The sequence below is a fragment of the Podarcis raffonei genome, chromosome 8, assembly GCF_027172205.1.
Source record: "Podarcis raffonei isolate rPodRaf1 chromosome 8, rPodRaf1.pri, whole genome shotgun sequence".
NCBI classification, from domain to species: Eukaryota; Metazoa; Chordata; class Lepidosauria; order Squamata; family Lacertidae; genus Podarcis; species Podarcis raffonei.
In genome coordinates, this window is record NC_070609.1 from 67,342,600 (window position 1) to 67,361,591 (window position 18,992).

At 44.1% G+C, this 18,992-nt stretch overlaps 2 protein-coding genes across 14 annotated transcripts in view; both read right to left on the reverse strand.

Moving 5' to 3' along the window:
* Positions 1-8,186, reverse strand: part of VPS13D (vacuolar protein sorting 13 homolog D) — a 118,223-nt gene extending 110,037 nt beyond the window's left edge. For 7 of the 13 annotated variants that reach the window (XM_053400561.1, XM_053400557.1, XM_053400553.1 and 4 more), the window contains exons 1-4: positions 7,679-7,919; positions 2,670-2,840; positions 1,223-1,297; positions 628-818 (exon numbers count right to left, since the gene is read on the reverse strand). In XM_053400561.1, the coding sequence (XP_053256536.1) occupies positions 628-818; positions 1,223-1,297; positions 2,670-2,766 (363 nt within the window). In that variant the 5' untranslated portion in view covers positions 2,767-2,840; positions 7,679-7,919. Of the gene's footprint in view, positions 1-627; positions 819-1,222; positions 1,298-2,669; positions 2,841-5,267; positions 5,305-6,954; positions 7,058-7,678; positions 7,926-8,023 lie in introns of those variants that run through there. The other 6 variants (XM_053400550.1, XM_053400551.1, XM_053400549.1 and 3 more) reach the window with 6 other exon arrangements.
* A 4,515-nt stretch (positions 8,187-12,701) lies between these two features.
* The window catches only part of LOC128419636 (tumor necrosis factor receptor superfamily member 1B-like), a 37,153-nt gene continuing 30,862 nt past the window's right edge, over positions 12,702-18,992 (reverse strand). The window contains exons 7-10 of the mRNA XM_053400562.1: positions 18,468-18,545; positions 16,929-16,966; positions 14,759-14,999; positions 12,702-13,154 (exon numbers count right to left, since the gene is read on the reverse strand). Coding sequence (XP_053256537.1) covers positions 12,865-13,154; positions 14,759-14,999; positions 16,929-16,966; positions 18,468-18,545 — 647 coding nt within the window. The 3' untranslated portion in view covers positions 12,702-12,864. The remainder of the gene's footprint in view (positions 13,155-14,758; positions 15,000-16,928; positions 16,967-18,467; positions 18,546-18,992) is intronic.

Sequence of the window (18,992 nt, forward strand, 5' to 3'; positions counted from 1 at the left end):
TACAGCCCCCTGAACAACCAAGATGTTTGAAAGGCCTCCTTTCATATGGACCTGCCCATTGGTTGAGATAATCTTCCAAGGGCCTACTGCATGTCCCATTACCAAAAAAAGATTTTGGTAATACCAAAAGAGATTTTGTTGGTATGAATGTGAAACAGCGTCTTTGCTGTGGCAGCAACCCGATTAGCAAATTCTCTCCCTAGGGAGGCTAGACTGGTTTCATCCAGCCTTTTTATTGGGCAGAAAACACTTGATTATCTTTCCCTAGTACTCTCGCTAAATTTGGGAAACATAGATGAATGTTACTATTAGGCTATAGCTCTAAGATCACAGAATATACAATAGCCAAGTTTAGCCAACAAAATCAGTTCACAGTTAATGGAAAGAGAAAGCATGAGTAAAAGTATGTGGGGGTTTTTTTTAAAAAACAACAACTATTTTTTATTATTTATAGAAAAAGGCACCATTTGTGTGTATGCACATTGCCTTTCAAGGCCATGCCATTTTAATTTGAGAGAAACAAGAATTCGGTTTTCTGGATCCAGCCAGAAGGAATTTGATTTGTGGTTTTAAAGTAATTTCCCCAAATGCAGAAATAGTTTCATTCAAAGCCCCCAAGCAACTCACTTTCCATTTTTCTTCCAGTGCTAATAAAATAGCTGCCTTGCTTTCTTTTTCAAACAGCCTCTCTTTTTCTTCATCAAAATCTTCTTGCTTTTCCAGTGAGCCAATGAGGTGTAATTTCGATACCGATATCACCCATGGATCAACATGAGGTCGATAAAATGGTATCTGTAATGTTATCTTGCCAATGAAGCCTGTAATGGCCAAGGAGAACAATGTCAGTACGTATAAAAACATCCTCCCTCTCTGTTACTGGTCACTGAGGCAGAAGCTTCCAAAAGCAAAAGCTTCCCATTCACTCCAAAGGAAGGGGATGCTGTACATAAAAAAAACCCTGTGGGGTGCCAGCAGAGCTCACAATAAGATGCACTGCCTATAAATTCCATACATACAGGTAGGGAATATAAATGTCACTTTCGTGACAAGCATTATTGCAAAATGTGATGATCATGCTGTTTAAGTCACTGGAAGCCGCTGAGATTCACAGCCAATTTATTGTTTTAAAACCACCGGGTCACTATAATAAGAACCTTCTCACAAAGGTGTTCCAGTGAATATAACACTTCAACAGCTGCAGAAGCACACTTCTAAAACATACCAGCTTTGACCTCAAAAGGCAGCAAATCCTTCAAGGCCTCTTTTTTTAGTGGTAAATTTTCCAATTCTACAGCACCTGCAGGAACAAATCAACAAAGCAGATTCTGAAGGGAAAAGACTCCTGTTTTATCATAGTATAGAGAAGTGAGGTAATGAGAAATATATTAAAAGATAGCACAACAACTCATCGTCCAAAAAACAACAATGACAACAATCCCAGGTCTGAAATACCAAAATCAGTTAACCATCACTAAAGGTAAAAGTTACAGGTTGTATCCAATACTAGTAGTACTCAGAACACACCCACTGAAATCAATGGGCCTATGTCAGTGGTTTTCAGCCAGTGTGCCGTGGCACCCTGGGGTGCCTTGAATGATGGTCAGGGGTGCCACAAGCAATACTGGCCTCTGTCCCTCTTTCCTTCCCTCTCCTCTCCTTCCCTCCCTTCCCAAAGGCTTGAACAGCTGTTTGTTGCAGACGTCCTGGCTACAGGCTCCCCAGGTGAATGGTGTCTCTAGGGCTGGCAAGGGGGTGCTGGGTGGCAGGAGCTGAGGTAGCCTTGGAGTAAGCAAGCAAGTGGGTGAGGGAGCCCAGCCAGCCAGTCCGCCAGCCCTTGCTATTTGGAATGGACAAACAAGTCCCAGGCCCCTGTGGGGCAGTGTGAGGAGGCACCTCTCTTTGGGGCAGGGGATTGGGCAGCTCAGAGACTAGGGGCGGTGGCAGCGGCTGCCCAGAGGACTCCCAAGAAGAGTGGAGAGGAGGCTGAGGAAACACTCCACAAGGGAAGGTGTTCAAAAAAGGGTGAGAGGCAAGGGGTGACATAACTGTGCTCCTGAGCCCCACAGGGGTGCCACAGAAATAATGTAGTTGGTCCCTTGTGGAGCTGTGGACTCAAAAAGGTTGAAAACTTCTGACCTATGTTAATCATGTCCATTAACTTCAATGGGTCTACTCCAAGTAAGACCAGCAATGAATGCAACCCATCATTTGTATTCTGCCCTTCTTCTAAAATCTCAGAGTGGTAATTTGGCCACATCACAACAGTGAGAAATAGACTGGGAGATGCCAGCTTGTCCAAAGCTTCAAATGTGATTCCATTAAGCTATAGGACAGGAAGAGATGGAACTGCAGGGTCTCTCCACTGGCTCTGATGGAAGACCACTGACTTCTCAAATCGTTCTATTCTGGCTGCTCATTACAAGAACTCTGGTACATAAGAAATAGTGCCCACGTTTGTCTTTTTTCCTCCTGCCTTTTGTGTTGTGCCTTTTAAATCATAAGCCTGAGGACAGGGACAGTCTTATCACTGACACCTGTAAACTGCTCTAAGGACCTTTACTGGCTGAAGAGTAAATTTAAAGAATAAAAATGCTTTTAAATAAAGGTGTGTGTTTGAACCTAAGGTGTGAAATGAAATTAGTCCTATTTGTAACATTCATGCACCTTACCTTTCAGAAGAGCTACTGACAGTTGATCTGTGTTCAGGTTGCTGACATACTTGCCGAGGTAGTTGTTGAGAACCCAGGCTACCAATCCCTCCAACATGACTACTTCTTGGGAGAGGGTAGCAAGGATTGCTCTCTCATTCCTGGTTGCTCTCTTCCATAGTTAAGAGGGATCTGCATGAAACGCAGAAGGGGAAAATTAACTTCAAAGGCACATATACGAAAGCTACTAAATGCAGCCACCGTCACCACAGCAACAATGAATACTGTCCAGCAGTATCCAGCAAGAAGGAGTCATATTTAGCCCAGGGACAGAGCATTCACCCTGCATGGAGAAAGGCCCGGGTCCTAAAAAGCCACAGCCTCCCTTATGGACCTGCCCATGGGTTGAGATCCAGGTTCAATCCCTAATGCTTTCAGGTCCCCTGCCTGAAAGCCTGGAGAGCAACTGTTAGCCACAGTAGACAATACTAGCTCGATGGACCAATGGTCTGACTCCTTCTAAGGCAACTTCCTCTGTTCCTAAGAAGCTGTAGAATTTTACTCCTTAAAAACACCTTGCCAGCATTCCCTTGATATGAGTTGTTTCTCCTATTAAGCTAGTACAGGCTTCCTCAAACTCGGCCCTCCAGGTGTTTTTGCCCTACAACTCCCATGATCCCTACCTAGCAGGACCAGTGGTCAGGGATAATGGGAGTAGTAGTTTCAAAACATCTGGAGGGCCAAGTTTGAGGAAGCCTGAGCTAGTAAGTTGCAGCATCAGTCACTGCCGCTGAGTCAATAATGCTGCCATCTCCCCCATCCCCAGTCCCAACACAGGCTGACTAGGGGGGAGCAAACCACACCATTTTAAAATTCATTTCCTGGTGCGCTTCCTGCCTCTGCACCTGAATAGGGCCCACCCACGTCCCCAGCCACTACTTGTTTCCCCAGTTTTGCTCTCTGAAGACTGCAAAACCTTCATCTGCAAATGCAGGGCTGCCTTCGTTGAGGGTTTTTCCTCACTCCCCATGTCCAACCCAAACTTACTCCAGACACTCTTATCTTGGCCTGGCAGATTTTAAAAACAAAATGAGATTGACTCCTGAAAGGAAGGACGGAACGTGTGGAGTGGATTTCTGTCCAGCTGGTATGTGCTCAGGCACAAATTAAGCCATACGTGAAAAAGAACAGAGAGCCCACTTAAGGCAAGGGAGTTGAAAGGGTTTCTGGACTGGAGTTCTGGGGGAAAAACAGGAATGGTTTTTTGTTTTGTTTGAAAGACAGTGTTTGTCTTCAGCTGTGCACAGCAGCGATGAGGCAACTGTGGCCCACCCAATGTTGCTGGACTACAATTCCCATGATACTTATCCACTTGTTGCATTGGCTGCAGCCAACAAGATTTAGAACCCAACATCTGGAGAGTCACAAGTTCTCCATCCCTAGTGTACTGGGGACATGGTTTAATTTCTTAGAAGAGAAGAAACAAGAGTTGGGGGCTGGGGAGAAAACCTTGCAATCTGTTTTATAAGCCCTTCTTTATTCTGGGTGGTTGGTGGGTATATGAGAGGGAGAGAGAGAATTAATGAATGAAGTTGAACTCATTTGGTGTGGAAATGCAGCACTTCCACTGTGCCCCATGTATTATCACAGGCATCTAAGCCCAGTCACATGTTTTGACCCATGCAGCAGAGCGCCTGTTGTGATCCTACATCTGGACAGAAAGTGAGTCACTGCGATGCCCTAAATTGATTACGATCTGGCTAACATGTTCAACTTAGTTAGTAAAGCTGCAAAGGTCAATGCTATGTGCAGTACTCTTACACAAAGTTATTCCAGTAGTCCAAAGTAGGGTTTAGGGCTACAGGAGGGGTCACTGCAGGCTCTGGTATATACCAATGATGTCACTGCCATGCGATAAGGCCTAGGATCAATATCCAGACTCAAAGCAGAGTCAGATTAACTCTGCAGAGAGCCAGGGAGCAGCCGGGGGGCAGGGGGAAATCAATCAGTTATTTCATCACCTCAAGAATCTGAGCACCAGTTGCCTGCTTGGGATGCAGCCCAGACTTTTGCACAGATTCTATTATCTTCTAATTACTGCTATTAACTAGGGGGCACATTTGGGAATGCTTTGTGTTTTTGCAATTGTAACCTTGATTTTGTAATTCTTTACACAGGCAGGGATCGGTCTTCTTAATTACACCACTATAGTATATCAATGTCACAATACTACTACTTAGTGACTCATGTCCAAAGATCTACTTTATGAATATCCAAGTTCGTGGAGGTACTAGTGGAACTTTCGACTCTCCCCACATTCTTCAGACTATTTATGAACTTGCCTCCCTTTCAAAATAAGTGTGTTACAAACAGCATTGCACTGCACACGTCCAAACCTGTCATGGGCCAACAAAACTAGTTATGGGGCTTTCTGGATCCAGCTCAACATTTATATATTGCATTTCAAGATTTCAAAATGCTTAACACAAATTATCATCACAGTGGATCTTTTTGGAAGCTTTATCACCAACACCATGTTGCAGAAAGATAATAATAATGCAAGAGGAAATAAAGGGGAGAACACTGTTCACCCAAAGCCAGGCCTTTTCTTCCACTAACCTGTTTTCTCTCAGTCACAGCAATCTCACCTCCAAATCTGAAATACAAGATGCATTCCAGAAAGGTAGCTGTGTTAGTTGCAGTAAAACCACCAAGTGTGGCGCACCTTGTAACTGAGAAATTAGTTCAGGCATCAGCTTTCATGGGGCAAAGCCCACTTTGTCAAATGCAAGGAGTGATTGTATTAACTAGTTGATGGAGAAATTAATGAGTTGTGTACAGATACCATTTCAGCCTAAGAAGGGACAGAAGAAAGGAGAAGGTGTGTCCCATTTATACACAAATGCAACAGAAGGGGAAATAATCCAGAGTGAGAAGAACTATCCAGTCCCAACTGGCAATGAACAAACAAAGCAAGAGAAATCGTATACATCAGCATCCTTAAAGGACCAAATTTTAGAACAGTTAATCTGTTGTTGAAAGAGCTGCCAACCCTTTTATGCCAGAATCTAATTCATCAAAAGCAACAATAAATAATAAAGCCATGTCTAATAATAGTTTTGCAATATGAAATATTTTAGGTGACAGCTAGTGTAGCATAGAAGCCAAGAGATTTGGCAACAAATCAACTAATTCCAGGTTCAAATCTTGTATCTGCCATGAATTCACTTTGTGGTCTGTGGAAAGCCATTCTTTGTTCCTGTCAAATCAGGCAATGGGGTTACTACCCAAAGAATTGTTGTAAGGGTAACACTAAGATAAAGAATCTAAAAAACTTCTGACCTAGAAAACACTACATAAATGCTATATAGCAAAATATGTGGGATAATAATAGCCTGCAAAACAGCTTGGAAGGAGGATAATGGATGTGATTAAAAAGCTCTATAAGATGAACCCTGCTTGATCTGACAAAAGGCCTATCTAGTCCAGCTTTCCACAGAAGTCAACCAGACATAAGAAGAGTCCTGCTGGATGAAGCCAAAGACTCATTTAGTCCAACATCTTTTTTTCAGAGGCCAACCAGGTGCACATTATGGGATGCTCGCAAACAGGACTTGAGAGCAATAGCACTCTCCTCACTTGTAAAACCCAACAACTAGTATTCAAAGGCATACTGTCTTGGACAGGTGATAACACAGCCATTGGGGCCAGTAACCAAAATCATCCATGAATTTGCCTAATCCACTTTCAAAGCCATCTAGGTTGGTGGCTGCTGTTACATCATGTGGGAGCAAGTTCCATAGTTAAACTATGTGCTGTGCGTGAACGTGTCTCATCTGTCCCAAAATGATACATATGAATTGTGGTATCGCAGAAATCCTTAGACTGCCCATAAGGAAGCCACAACCTTATATATCATACCATCAGCAATCAGCAATACCTAGGATAATACTATGACCTTTCTTCTGAAGGCCATTGTAACTGTGACACCACGATAATAGACATGAAGCACTTTTGATGTTTGAAAGCACAAAGCAACTACTACTCTTCCGAGCAACAATAAGGCGGGTGGGGTGGGGAGGAGAGAGACAGAGACAGAGAGAGACAGATAAAAAGAATGGGAAGAATCCTACCTGCCCCTCCCCAGGGCTGCTGCAATGTGAACATAATGTACTATATATATACGAATCATTATGCAGAAACCACTGGAAACAAATTAAAATGCTATTATTCTCCCACCCGCAGCAACGGGGGGTGGGGTATGGGTTGAGGGGAAAATGTGAAGATGTTCATTGCACTGACAGACCTCACAGGGATGCTATCAAGCCAGCTGCCTGAGGGAAACGTGCTGCAGGAGCTACTGTCCTCCTGACTTGGGTGTTGTCACCTGCACTGCTCCTGGATCTGATCTGGGGGAAAGAGTGCTCATTATCAAGGAGAAGACAGCCAGACCTGCCACTGACATTGGTTGCAACCTTAAGAGCTTGTGCCTGAGATTGTTTTTCCTTCCTTTCTCCTTTCTATTCCCTTTCCCTCGATTGCCACTCCTTGTTTGCCTGACAGCCTTATAAGTGACTGTGTGTGCTGCCTCTATTTAGAGAGCCTTTCCAGCTCACGTGCTTCCTTATGTTTTTATATGTGTTGGAGGCTGCCCAGGTGGGATGTAAATAATAAAATATTGTTATATATATACATGCTGGGTGTAAGTGATGCATAGCTAAGTAATAAGTTAAATTAACACATAATTTCAACAAACGAGACAGGCACCATGGATTAAAGCACCATATAGACCCGAGAAAGGCTAGGTGAAGCGTTTCCTACGACCCAAACTGTACACGAATACTAAAGGAGGGTGAAATGGGAAGAAGCTCCTTCTACCGGCCGACCTCACAGGGTTGTTCGCAAAGATGGACACCTAGAGAAGAGGCACGAAGGAATGCCAATGGGCATACTATTCTCCCCAACGACAACATGGTGGGGGCGGAGGGGGGAGGAGACAGAATGGGAAGACGCTAATCGCACGGACCTACCTCACGGGGTTGTTGTGAAAGGGAGGGGGGAGAAGCCCAAAGCACTGGAGGTAAATGGACGTGCGAAGCCAAAACCAAGTGCGAAGCTAGCGGGCCCCGCCCCCTTTTCCCATCAGGCGTAGCGAGAAAGTCACCTCCTCGCCAGCCAAAGGGAGGGGGAAAGGACAGGGCAGCCCAGGCGGGCCTGCGCCGGGTCTCCTTCTCCTCCGCCGCTGCCTCCCGCCTCAGCACTTCCGGCGACGTCGAGTGACGGCCACTTATTTCCCTTTGCCATCCAGTCCCCGGCGCGCGCGCGCACGAGAGAGAGAGAGAGAGAGAGAGAGAGAGAGAGAGAGGCGGGCGTACCTGCCAGTCCTCGCGGGCCGCCGTCCTGCGCTCGCTTGTGTGACAAGGGACCAGCCGGGCCGGGCTGGGCCCGCCTACCTTCGGCCTGCGTCAGGTCGAGCGCAGAGCGAAGGCGCAGGCCGAGAAGTGGGACGCAGAGCCGCCGATCTGTCGGCCGGGCCGGGCGTTTGCCGAACGCCAGTGCTGGGAGGCCGGGGAAAGCGGGCGTGGCCCGAGGCGGGGGGGGGGGGCTCTCGGTTGTCATGGCAACGGAGGCCGCCCCGTTCAGGCTGCAGTGGTGTGCGCAGGCGCAGCTTAACTTAGTTGTAGAACGGTGGGATAGAAGCTGCGCTGACTTAGCTCAGTTTGTTAGAAGGGGGCGCTGATAACGCTAGGGGTTCGATCCCCGTATAGGACACCTGCAACCTGCATTGCTGCGGGTTGGGCAAGACTCTGTGCTGCCTTTGGCTGAGTATTCACTCCAAGCACTCCAGCATGTCTTCCATGAAAATAGGGACGGTCCTATTCCCTAATACTGTAAAATAATAATATTTATACTCTTGTCCATTGTACTGGACGGAGCCATTCTGGGCAGCTTCCAACATACGTAAAAACGTAATTAAACATGAAACATTAAAACTAAACTATACATGGCTGCCTTCAGATGTCTTCTAAAGGTTAGTTTCTTATTCTCTGATTAAAATAGGGACGCCGTAATGATTTAAAAATTGGGGTTTGGCTTTTGCTGCCCAACTCCTCATGGGATACTTGGGTTCCCTAAGTCTATGATCCATCAAAGAAGATTGGAGACAGGATCCAGTGGAAAGCAAGGCAGATGTTTATTTTTCTCTTGCAACAGAGTTCCCTCCTTGCAAGGAGGCAAAAGTATGCCAGAACCTTTAAAGACTTTTGACATTGCCCAACCCCCTTAGCCAAAGACCACCCCAAAATCATCATACATACATTATAGGAGACAGTCTACACCAGGCATGTCTGAAAGTCCATTTTGGGGGTCTGCAGGTCACTTTAACAACTCTGGGGTAAAATTGTAAAAAAAGCTCAACTTTGGTCAGACCTCACACATGTTCATCAAATCTGGCCCTCTCTGAAAAAAAGTTTGGGCACCCCTGGTCTACACAGAAATCCTCTCTGCCATTGATTGCATTACCTGGGCAGCCTGGCCATTCTTTTGTGATGGTTCATACTTTAGTTCCTGAATCCAGGTCACAGGCTCACCCTATTCATACACAAATAAGCCCTTAAAACAGGATTTGAGACAGTTAAATCAGCCATGATTAAATGGGCACAAGATGTAGGACATAACATTATGTTTGCTGACTGGGAACAGTTGTGGACCACAGGTATGAAATTTACGGCATGTAATGCCTTAAGAGAGAATATCATGAAAATGATATACAGGTGGTATATGACCCCAGTCAAGCTGGCAAAAATTTATCACTTGCCCGATAATAAATGCTGGAAATGTAAGGAAAGTGAAGGTACATTCTTTCACCTTTGGTGGACGTGCCCAAGGATGAAGGCTTTCTGGGAAATGATATATAATGAAATGAAAAAGGTATTTAAATATACCTTCCTGAAGAAACCAGAGGCCTTTCTTCTGGGCATAGTCGGCCAACAGGTGCCAAAGAAGGACAGAATTTTTTTTATGTATGCTACAACAGCAGCAAGAATACTTATTGCAAAGTACTGGAAGACACAGGAATTGCCCACTCTGGAAGAATGGCAGTTGAAGATGATCAATTACATGGGATTGGCAGAAATGACTGGCAGAATCCATGACCAGGGAGAAGAGTCGGCGGAAGAAGATTGGAAGAAATTTAAGGATTATCTACAGAAATATTGTAAAATTAATGAATGTTAGAATGATGTTGGATGGAATTTAAGAGGTTTTCAGCTGTAATGTTCTGAAGGATAGGGGGAAAAAGAGAGAGGTGGAATTAGGTTAAGAATTATGGTTAAGGATTTGCTGAATCAATAATTTGAATTGGAATACAAAAAGGGGAGGTATGAGGAGGTCGGGAAAATATGTCAATGAAAGTAAATTATTGTGAACAATGTGTTTTTAATTTTTATGTATCTTTTTCTGTTTTGTTTTTTCGTATTTTTTTCCTTTTTCTTTTTGATTTTTTATATCTTTATTGTATTAACTTTGAAAATCTTAATAAATATCTTTTTTAAAAAATAAAAATAAAACAGGATTTGTAAGCAAAAGGACAATGGGAAGGCTTTCCCTATTTGCCTCCCTTACTGCAGAGGAATATTTGAGGTCACTGGGAGAGTCCAAATGGCATCAGGATTGCTCTCCTGAACATGGTTTATATATTTAGATATATGTTCATTTATGAATGGTTATTCTATATGTGAGGCCGTAGAATTCTTAGAACGCTAAAGAAAAGCAGGAGATTCCAGGATCAAATCAGAAACCGGGATGGCATCTGTAAATCTGGGACTGTTCCTGGAAAATAGGGACACTTGGTGGGTCTCGTTCTGATTTGTTTATGAGATTATGATAACGGCGACGATGATCAGTTGGACTTGTTACCCGAGGTTTCCAAACAACGTCAATTTTAAAACAAAATGCATAATACAAAGATGAAGTCATATAAAGAAGCATTAATGCTTTTGTAATTCAAACAGCACACATGCACCGAACGACGACAGCAAAATAACAATAAAAACATAAATCTGTTCAGCCCATCAAAGTCCTGGTGGAAAAGCCAAGTTTTTGCTTGGCGCTGAATAATGCCAGGTAGACCTCACATATGACAAGGAGCATTCATCCTGATTTGCTTGTGGGGTCTTTATAAGTCTTCCCATTAGTCATTTGTTTGCCCCATCAGTTCCAGGTTTGTTTGCACTAGGGCAACAGAGCACAGGTTAAACCCCCTGCTTTCCACTGGTGCTGCCGAGTGCCCCATTTTACTGCCTCCCATTACAATAAATGGCATGTGAAGATCTGAGTGTGTGAAGATGTGGAAGCCACTCAAAATTACCACACAATAGATGTCCCTGTCAGATTTATTTAGCTGGAACAAAGCGATAGATCTGCGTGTCCCACCTGCTGGGTTTGGGTACTTTGGCCTGTCTGGAGAGCACGGGCCCAACAGACACTGGCAAAAGCTTGAGGGTTGTTCCTTGTAAGTAATACCAACAACGAAAATGTTTATGCTATGCAAAGCCTAGTTTCATTTCACGGGGGTTATCAGCTGTTGCAAGCTCTGCTTAACTTCCCTGAAAACGGAACTCTCCATTTATCAGCCACTCAAGATGCTTCAAAATCATAGAGGCAGAGAAGTGTTGGGTCCTTCTAGCTCAGAACTTTCTGCACTGAAAAAACCAGCTCTTCAGGGTTTCAAATAGGGGTCCCTCCCACTGCTACCTGGAGATGCTGGGGATTGAACCTAAGACCTTCTGCATTCAAAGCAGGTGCTCCTCCAACGCAATTGTAGGATCAGGAGGCAAAGCAAAATTCTTCACTATTTTTCTCCAAGGCGTCTCTCAAGCAAGCATGTGTAAGGGAGGGAGAAAGAGTTAAACACTAGCAATTGAAGCTTTATCCTGCACAGATGACTAAAATTCCCTCTATTTTTTTATAAAACTGCTTCTTCTCCCCACTCAGTGATATATTACATTCTTTTCTTTATTTATTACAGCAACTGTACACAATTACATAAATGGAAAAGAATGCTGACAAAAATTCTGGAAAACTATACTGAATGGGGGGGGGAGTTTTGAAAAACAAATTCATCATCCCTATTGAACAATGGAAACCTATTATGAAGGAAAACATTCATTGCAATCAAATTGCAGCTATCTTACAGGCCTGGGCCTCTGGAAGTGTGACTGAAAACCCAGCCTGCTGCTTAAATTGGATAACTAAGCCACCTTTTACCAGGTCAGATCCAGCTCAGTATTGTTGACACTGACCGGCAGCAGCTCTCCAGGGTTTGTGGCAGGAGCCTTTCCAAGCTACCTGAGTTTGCCTCGGACCTTTAGGGAACAATGCATGTGATCTGCCACTAAGTTATAGATAGATCTGCATGTCCTACCTCAGCATTGTCAACACTGACTGGCAGCAGCTCTCCAGGTTTTCAGACGGGACATTCCTAGCCCTACCCAGAGATACCAAAGATTGGACTTGGAGCTCTTTGCATGCAATGCATGTGCTCTATATACGCTCCCACAGGAAGCTGACACTTATGGTCAGACCATTAACCCATCTGGTTCAATATGGTCTACACAATGACTAACAGTGGCCCTCCAAGGTTTCAGACAGGGGAGCATTCACAGCCCCGTCTGGAGATGCTGGGGACTGAACCTGGGACCTTCTGCATGCAAAGCACATGGTTTTCCCACAGAGCGACATCTCTCTTCCAGTTGCTAAAAACACAGGCAGCATTTCTCCACTCCCTGGGCAGAGCTTGTCTGGGATTTGAACCTGGGACTTCCTGCACCCTAAGCAAAAATAATACACGTAGGCCAAAAAACAGGAATGGGGCAAACTAGGGGGTGATGGAAAGAAAAAGGTGGGATGGAGGCATGGGGGGGGGGGACACATTTTGTGGTGGCAACTGGGCACAGAATCAGAGCACCATACCACTATAGGTGTAATTTGGGGGCAACGTGGTGATCAACGCATTCCAGAATCTGCATCTTTAGTCACCGACAAATCCTGGAATTCCAATACTGTACGTATATTTCTCACAAAGTTCGTTTTCTTCCCCTTTTGTATATTACTAATTAAGCACCTGAGATTCTCTAGAACCCGTGACGGGCTTGTGATCCATTTGTAACATACAAAAACTGCTGTGCCACACTCGGCGAGTCTCCACAAGCCTCCCTCATGCAGCCTTCATGCCCACGTCTTGTATGCTCAGGGGAAGTGCCTTCCCCAGGCTGTGGTCAAACGCGTCCATATTGTCCTCCACCTCTTCCGCAATCTGCGTCCCGCTCTCCTTTTTCAAGGGGCTTTCTTCCTTCGACAGGGGAAGGTCTTCTGCCAAAGCGCAGTCTCTGGAATTGGAGGCACCCGAAGCATTCAGCAACTGGAACGGCAAGTTGTGGTCCGAAGCGTTACAGATGTTGACAGTGCAACTGACATTGACATGTGTTCCTCCGCTGCCGGATTGCTCTGTTATTAAAAAATAAGAAGGCAAAACCAATTTATAGCTGGCACTTTACTCCACGATAGCTCTCTTTTGTTTTTTTAAAAAAGTAATATTTATTAAGAATTTAAAGATTACAAAAAGAAGAAAAAGAGTTAAACAAAGCAAAACAATACAATACAATACATAAAAAACAAAAAACACTACTTAACAAAACAAAAACAGAAACAATTAAAAACACATCCAATATTTCCATATCTTATCTTTCATTTACTTGTTTCGACGACCTCCTCACACCTCCCTTTTTTGTATTCTAGTTCAGTTAGCTATTTCAGCAAATCCTTTCCATCTTTCTCAGTTTTTGTCCTATAATTTATCTTAACACAATCTAACCTTATTTTTTCCCCTTTGGCCCATTAACAATCTATTTTTACTTAATTCTTTATAATATTTCTGCTAAAGCCATATAACTTCATTCCAGCAACTTCTAACATTCATTAATTTTACAGTGTTTCTGTAAATAGTCTTTAAATTTTTTCCAATCTTCTTCCACCGCATAGCTCTCTTTTCTGCATCCTGGTGCATCTTGACTGTGTTGGAGGGGCTGCCATGTGGTTGGTACATATAAGCACACATGGTGGGACTGAAATTTGGTGGCTGAAAGGTGGCTAAATTTTGGAAGAAGGTGTTTGCTGAAATCACTCTGATAACTGCACAAACGATTACTCCATCTTTCCACCTGGTGCTTTTGAACCTGTACATAGAAACAGAACTTGTATCACCTCTCGTAACAGCAGCCCAGGGTTGTACTGCATTGCCAAATCCTAATAATTTGGATTCGGAAAAACTTCTGTGTTCTGTTTATAATATGGTTGGGTGGGGGCGATCTACCTTGTTAATAATTTGGATTGCTGGTGTTCTAGGGTTTAACAAATTACCTTTATTGAAAAAATAGCTCACAGACTAAAAGTGTCTAAAGGGCAGAGCTTGAATGACCATTTTTAATATATACAACATGATTTTATTTCTTATACAAATATTGAGGCACATGGTGGTTACTCAGTGCCAGCAATACATGTAAATGTCTGGTTCATTTAAAACTATATAGAACCTTTATTCTCAATAATAGAACTCACAGGTGGAGAACACTTTTATTTTTCTATACAGTGGTACCTCTGGTTATGAACTTAATTCGTTCCAGAGGTCCGTTCTTAACCTGAAACCGTTCTTAACCTGAGGTACCACTTTAGCAAATGGGGCCTCCTGCTGCCGCCATGCCACCGGTGCGCAATTTCTGTTCTCATCCTGAGGTAAAGTTCTTAACCTGAGGTACTACTTCTGGGTTAGTGGAGTCTGTCACCTGAGGTGTTTGTAACCCAAGGTACCACTGTATCTTTATTATTTGTAAGGAGGACACTCTATTGTCCCTTTGGAGCTGCACTGGACCTGTGCACTTTTGTCCTTCTGTGACACTTTCTGCTTTATATTTTTGATTCTTTGTTTTCTTTCTTGCTATATTTGCACTTTTCTTTTGTAACTGAACAATATACCTATTTAAACCACGCTATTATTAGGCAACTGATAAATGGAATAAATGAGTACAAGTAGCATGCTCAGGGGAGTTCCTTACTTGAGTTTGCGCCGCTGTGATGCACACAGGTATTTGATGGAGAAGATCTTTGTTGAGTCCTCTCTGTGTCGGTGCTTAAAGTGCCCTCGCTGCTGACCCCGCTGCTTTTCTCAGAGGCCGGTGGGCTATCTAAAGACCCGCTGCTTGAGGCGGAGACCTGAAGGAGATTCTGCTCCTCCTGCTGCAGAGCGTTGGTGTCCTGATGCCAGTTGGTGGGTGCTTTTTCGGGACATGAAAACGGCTAGAAAGCAATGAAGGACAGAGGTGTCAGAGACACACCGACTCTGTGTTCAAGTAATTGACCATCGGCAGGTGCCCCTGACTGAGTTTTCATTAAAAAAAAAAAGTCCTCCTAAACAGAAAGTTATGAGGCAAAATGTGCAAGTACCTTTCAAACAATTTATGTGACTTGAGAGTGGCTGTGATGTAGCCACCTTGTCTATTTTTAGTCCTGTTGTGTTTAGCCGGACCAGTATGTGAGAGAGATCAATATTACGTTATCTCCACAACCAGGACCAGCAGCGCATTAAAGGCATCCAATGAAACAAGAAGTTTGAATTATTCTGGAATAAAGTCTCTGCGTAAAAGGGTTGGGGGTGGTTGTCTCTCTGATTTTATGTTATGCCATGATCCCTAATTGCAGCCTTTTTGTGTTATGCCCTGCCATACTATGGCAGCAATTTTGTGGCTGGCACCTCCAACACACACTCAACATTTGAAATGTGCCCACTGGTTCAAAAAGGTTGGCGACCCCCCAATGCAGAGTGGAGGAGTTGTAATTATCTATATTCACCTTTGCCTGAGTATTATCACTGAATACTCCCAGTATGTTTCTGAGCACAATTCAAAGCGTTGGTGCTGACCTTTAAAGCCCTAAACAGCCTCGGTCCAGTATACCTGAAGGAGTGTCTCCACACCCATTGTTCTGCCTGGACACTAAGGTCCAGCGCTGAGGGCCTTCTGGTGGTTCACTCACTGCGAGAAGCCAAGTTAGAGGGAACCAGGCAGAGGGCCTTCTTGGTAGTGGCACCCGCCCTGTGGAACACCCTCCCACCAGATGTCAAAGAGAAGAACAACTACCAGATTTTTAGAAGACATCTGAAGGCAGCCCTGTTTAGGGAAGCTTTTAATGTTTAACAGACTACTGTATTTTAATGCTTTGTTGGAAGCCGCCCAGAGTGGCTGGGGAAACCCAGCCGGATGGGCGGGGTATAAATAATAAATTCTATTCTATTCTATTCTAGTCTATTCTCTAACCCAAACTGCAGGCCACAGTTAATATTTATCTGAGGGCTGATGACCATCCCCGGCATTTGTGTTAGGAGGCAGAGTACTCTCCTCCAGACAGTCATTGCAGAAGCTAGAGTGCATTTCACAGGGCCAGGCATCAGGAGCTGGCATTCTTGGGCAGTTGCTGAGAGATCCACACCCCAGTGGGGGGATGGGGGGATATAATTTGATTTGAAGGGCCAAGGGGTTGGGAGAAGGCTGACTTGGACCATACTGAGCTATATGGACCAAGGACTGTGTCCAACTTTTATTCAGAGTAGACCCACTGACATTAATAGAAGTAGATCCACAGGTGCAAGGACGTTGGGATACCCAATGGAGTTTACCCTCCATCTCCCTATGTGCCTCCCTCAGTCTGTTATGGGGATTCCCCACAACTCACCAGAGCAGATTTGGGGACAGCAAAGGGAATTGGTAGGCAAGTTTTGTTGGGTAAGCAAAAATCCCCTTGCTTGCAAATCTACTTCACTGCATACGGTCCAACGGACCAAAGTTAGTCATTTCCATTAGTTTGATGGGCGTACTCTGAAAAGAACCAATGTTTGACACAACCCTAACAGTCCGACTTTGTATAAGGTAGCTTCCTCCACTCTCTTCTTCTTAAGAATTTGCCTCAGGAAGGTTTTGATCGTGCTCCAAGGCATTACAGGATACTAAAATGGTTCTACATGAGAAGCACCATGTCAGGGGCATTATGGGTAATTAAAATGGCAGATGCCTCATGGACTCGGTGACCTGGTGCAGTGGGGATTTGCAGAGGTGCACTGGGGCTGCCCACAGATGCTGTCTGTGGCACACAGGGAGGAGCATCCGTGCTTGGTATAGTTGGAGATGAATATACAAGATTATCCTTTATATTGAAAGAGAGGCTGTCACTCACCTGTTTTTCCTTGGCAAAAGGCAGTACGTAAAGGTGGCCTGCCAAAGAGAAAAAACACAAATTAGAAATTAACCTCCCTACATGCAAAACTAGTTCCTGCAAAAGCCCACAGAGGGATGGATGAATTCGTTAATTTCGGTTTCTCTCGGCTTCTCATTTCTTCCCGTCTTTTAGCTATAAACCAGGACAAGGACAGGGAACTAGATCCATCTTTCCTCAACCCCTGTGTGCAACTTTGACAGTTGGGCTGGGGCTGCCCACCTGACAATCACCTGATATCACAATGTGGCCACACAGTACTTTGCAAGCACCCCTATGGTCGCTGGTGGGGAGCTGACAATCGGAGATCTGTGCATTGGAAGATGCCCCAAAGGTGTAGCTCGTGAGACACATTTATCAGAATACTTCAACTACCTATGCCAATTAGCATTGCATGTGCCTAGAAAGAGTTATAGGAATTGCCAGTTCATTTCATTTAGAAAAACTAACCTATTAGACCCATTCTCGGTAACCAAATTGTTCATAGTAATTCTCCCCTAACCGCTGAAGGAGTCCAACTGGGTCTAAAAGCCTTTGACTAAATTTGATGTTATTCATTGGTCACATAAGTATTTTGATCAGTCTCAGACATAAACAGAACAGGTTAAGTTGTCATTGTGTTATCTTTGTGATTTTCTCCGTTTCGACTGCATGCTTATGTTTCCACATCGCGTTAAAGTTGTGCTTTATTTTCTTATAATATTTAGAAACATTTTTTTTCCTGTTCCTACCCAACTTAAATCTTTGAGTCTTGGTTTATATCGTGGGGATAGAGCATCCTTTTATCATGTTGCACAGTTACTAAGAGAACATCTGTTCTTATCCATTGGGCTGCCTGGTTTTCTGTGCTCCAAATTCCAAGAATCTGGAGCTGTCCAGCAACATCTGTTGTCATTTATTGGAAGTTGGTGTGTTGACTGCCCCTGGGAGCATAGCCAAGATGCCGATCTCATTCTTTTCTCTGATTTCCGGCTAAGAGCTCTTGCAACTTAGAATGATATAACACTGTCCCCTCCAGAAAGTTGGGAAAGAGAGAAAGCTGGGGCAGCAGACAGGCAGAGTATTCCGAAGCTATGTAAGTAAACTCTGGTAAGATCACTGAGACATAGGATTGTACAATTGGAAGGCACCCCAACGGCCGTCTAGTCCAGCCACTTGCAATGCAGTAATAGGACAGAAGAGTCTAGGGTTGCCATGCCTAGTGGAAAGCCAGCAACAGAGAGGAATGGAAACACAGGCAGGAGAGAATACTATACTAGGGATATAAAGAGTTGAACTGTATAATGGAAGACAGGAGAGAACCCGCTGTATACAAAACAAAACAAACAGAATGGGGGCTTATAATGAAAGAGAGGACAATGGAGGACTTTGAATATGTTCCCCACCAGGGGGAGCTCTGAGTGCAAGAGACCACCAGGGGTTCTGAGGATCTCTTAATCAGGGATGCAGCAGCCATGATGTGGTTTAGTTATTTCCTCAGCAGTTCTTCACACGTCTCACCTTTTTTCCTCAGAACAAAGCAGGCACAAGTCCCTCCGATCAGTGCAAATATGGCACACGCCACTCCGGCCACCAAACCTGGGAAGACAAACGACGACAATGCTAGGGACCCCAATGCAAAACCCAGAAAAGCACAACTTCCAATGCTTCCAATTTCTGTCTGGAAAACACTAGGGTTTTAAGATGTCACATTTCTGGAAACTTTGAAGTGTACTGGGTGAGCGGGGGGGAGTCAGTTTCAAAAATGTAAATGATGGGAGAAATTGAACTTTAAGCCACCTTATCAAACCTAGACTGGACTTCAGGAAGAAGGGTCTAAATCTGAGTCCTCAAAATTAGCCAGGGTGAAATGTCATTTTTTTTTGTCGTTCTGTTGTGGATGACATGTAATAATAATAATAACAGTGGTAGTAGTAGCAACCCTTAACGTTGTTTTTTTACTGCACTTCTAAGTGCTCAAAGCACCCAACATGTGTTATCTAGCTGTGATCTTTTATCTGTTTATTTCCTAACCAGTCTTCCCAG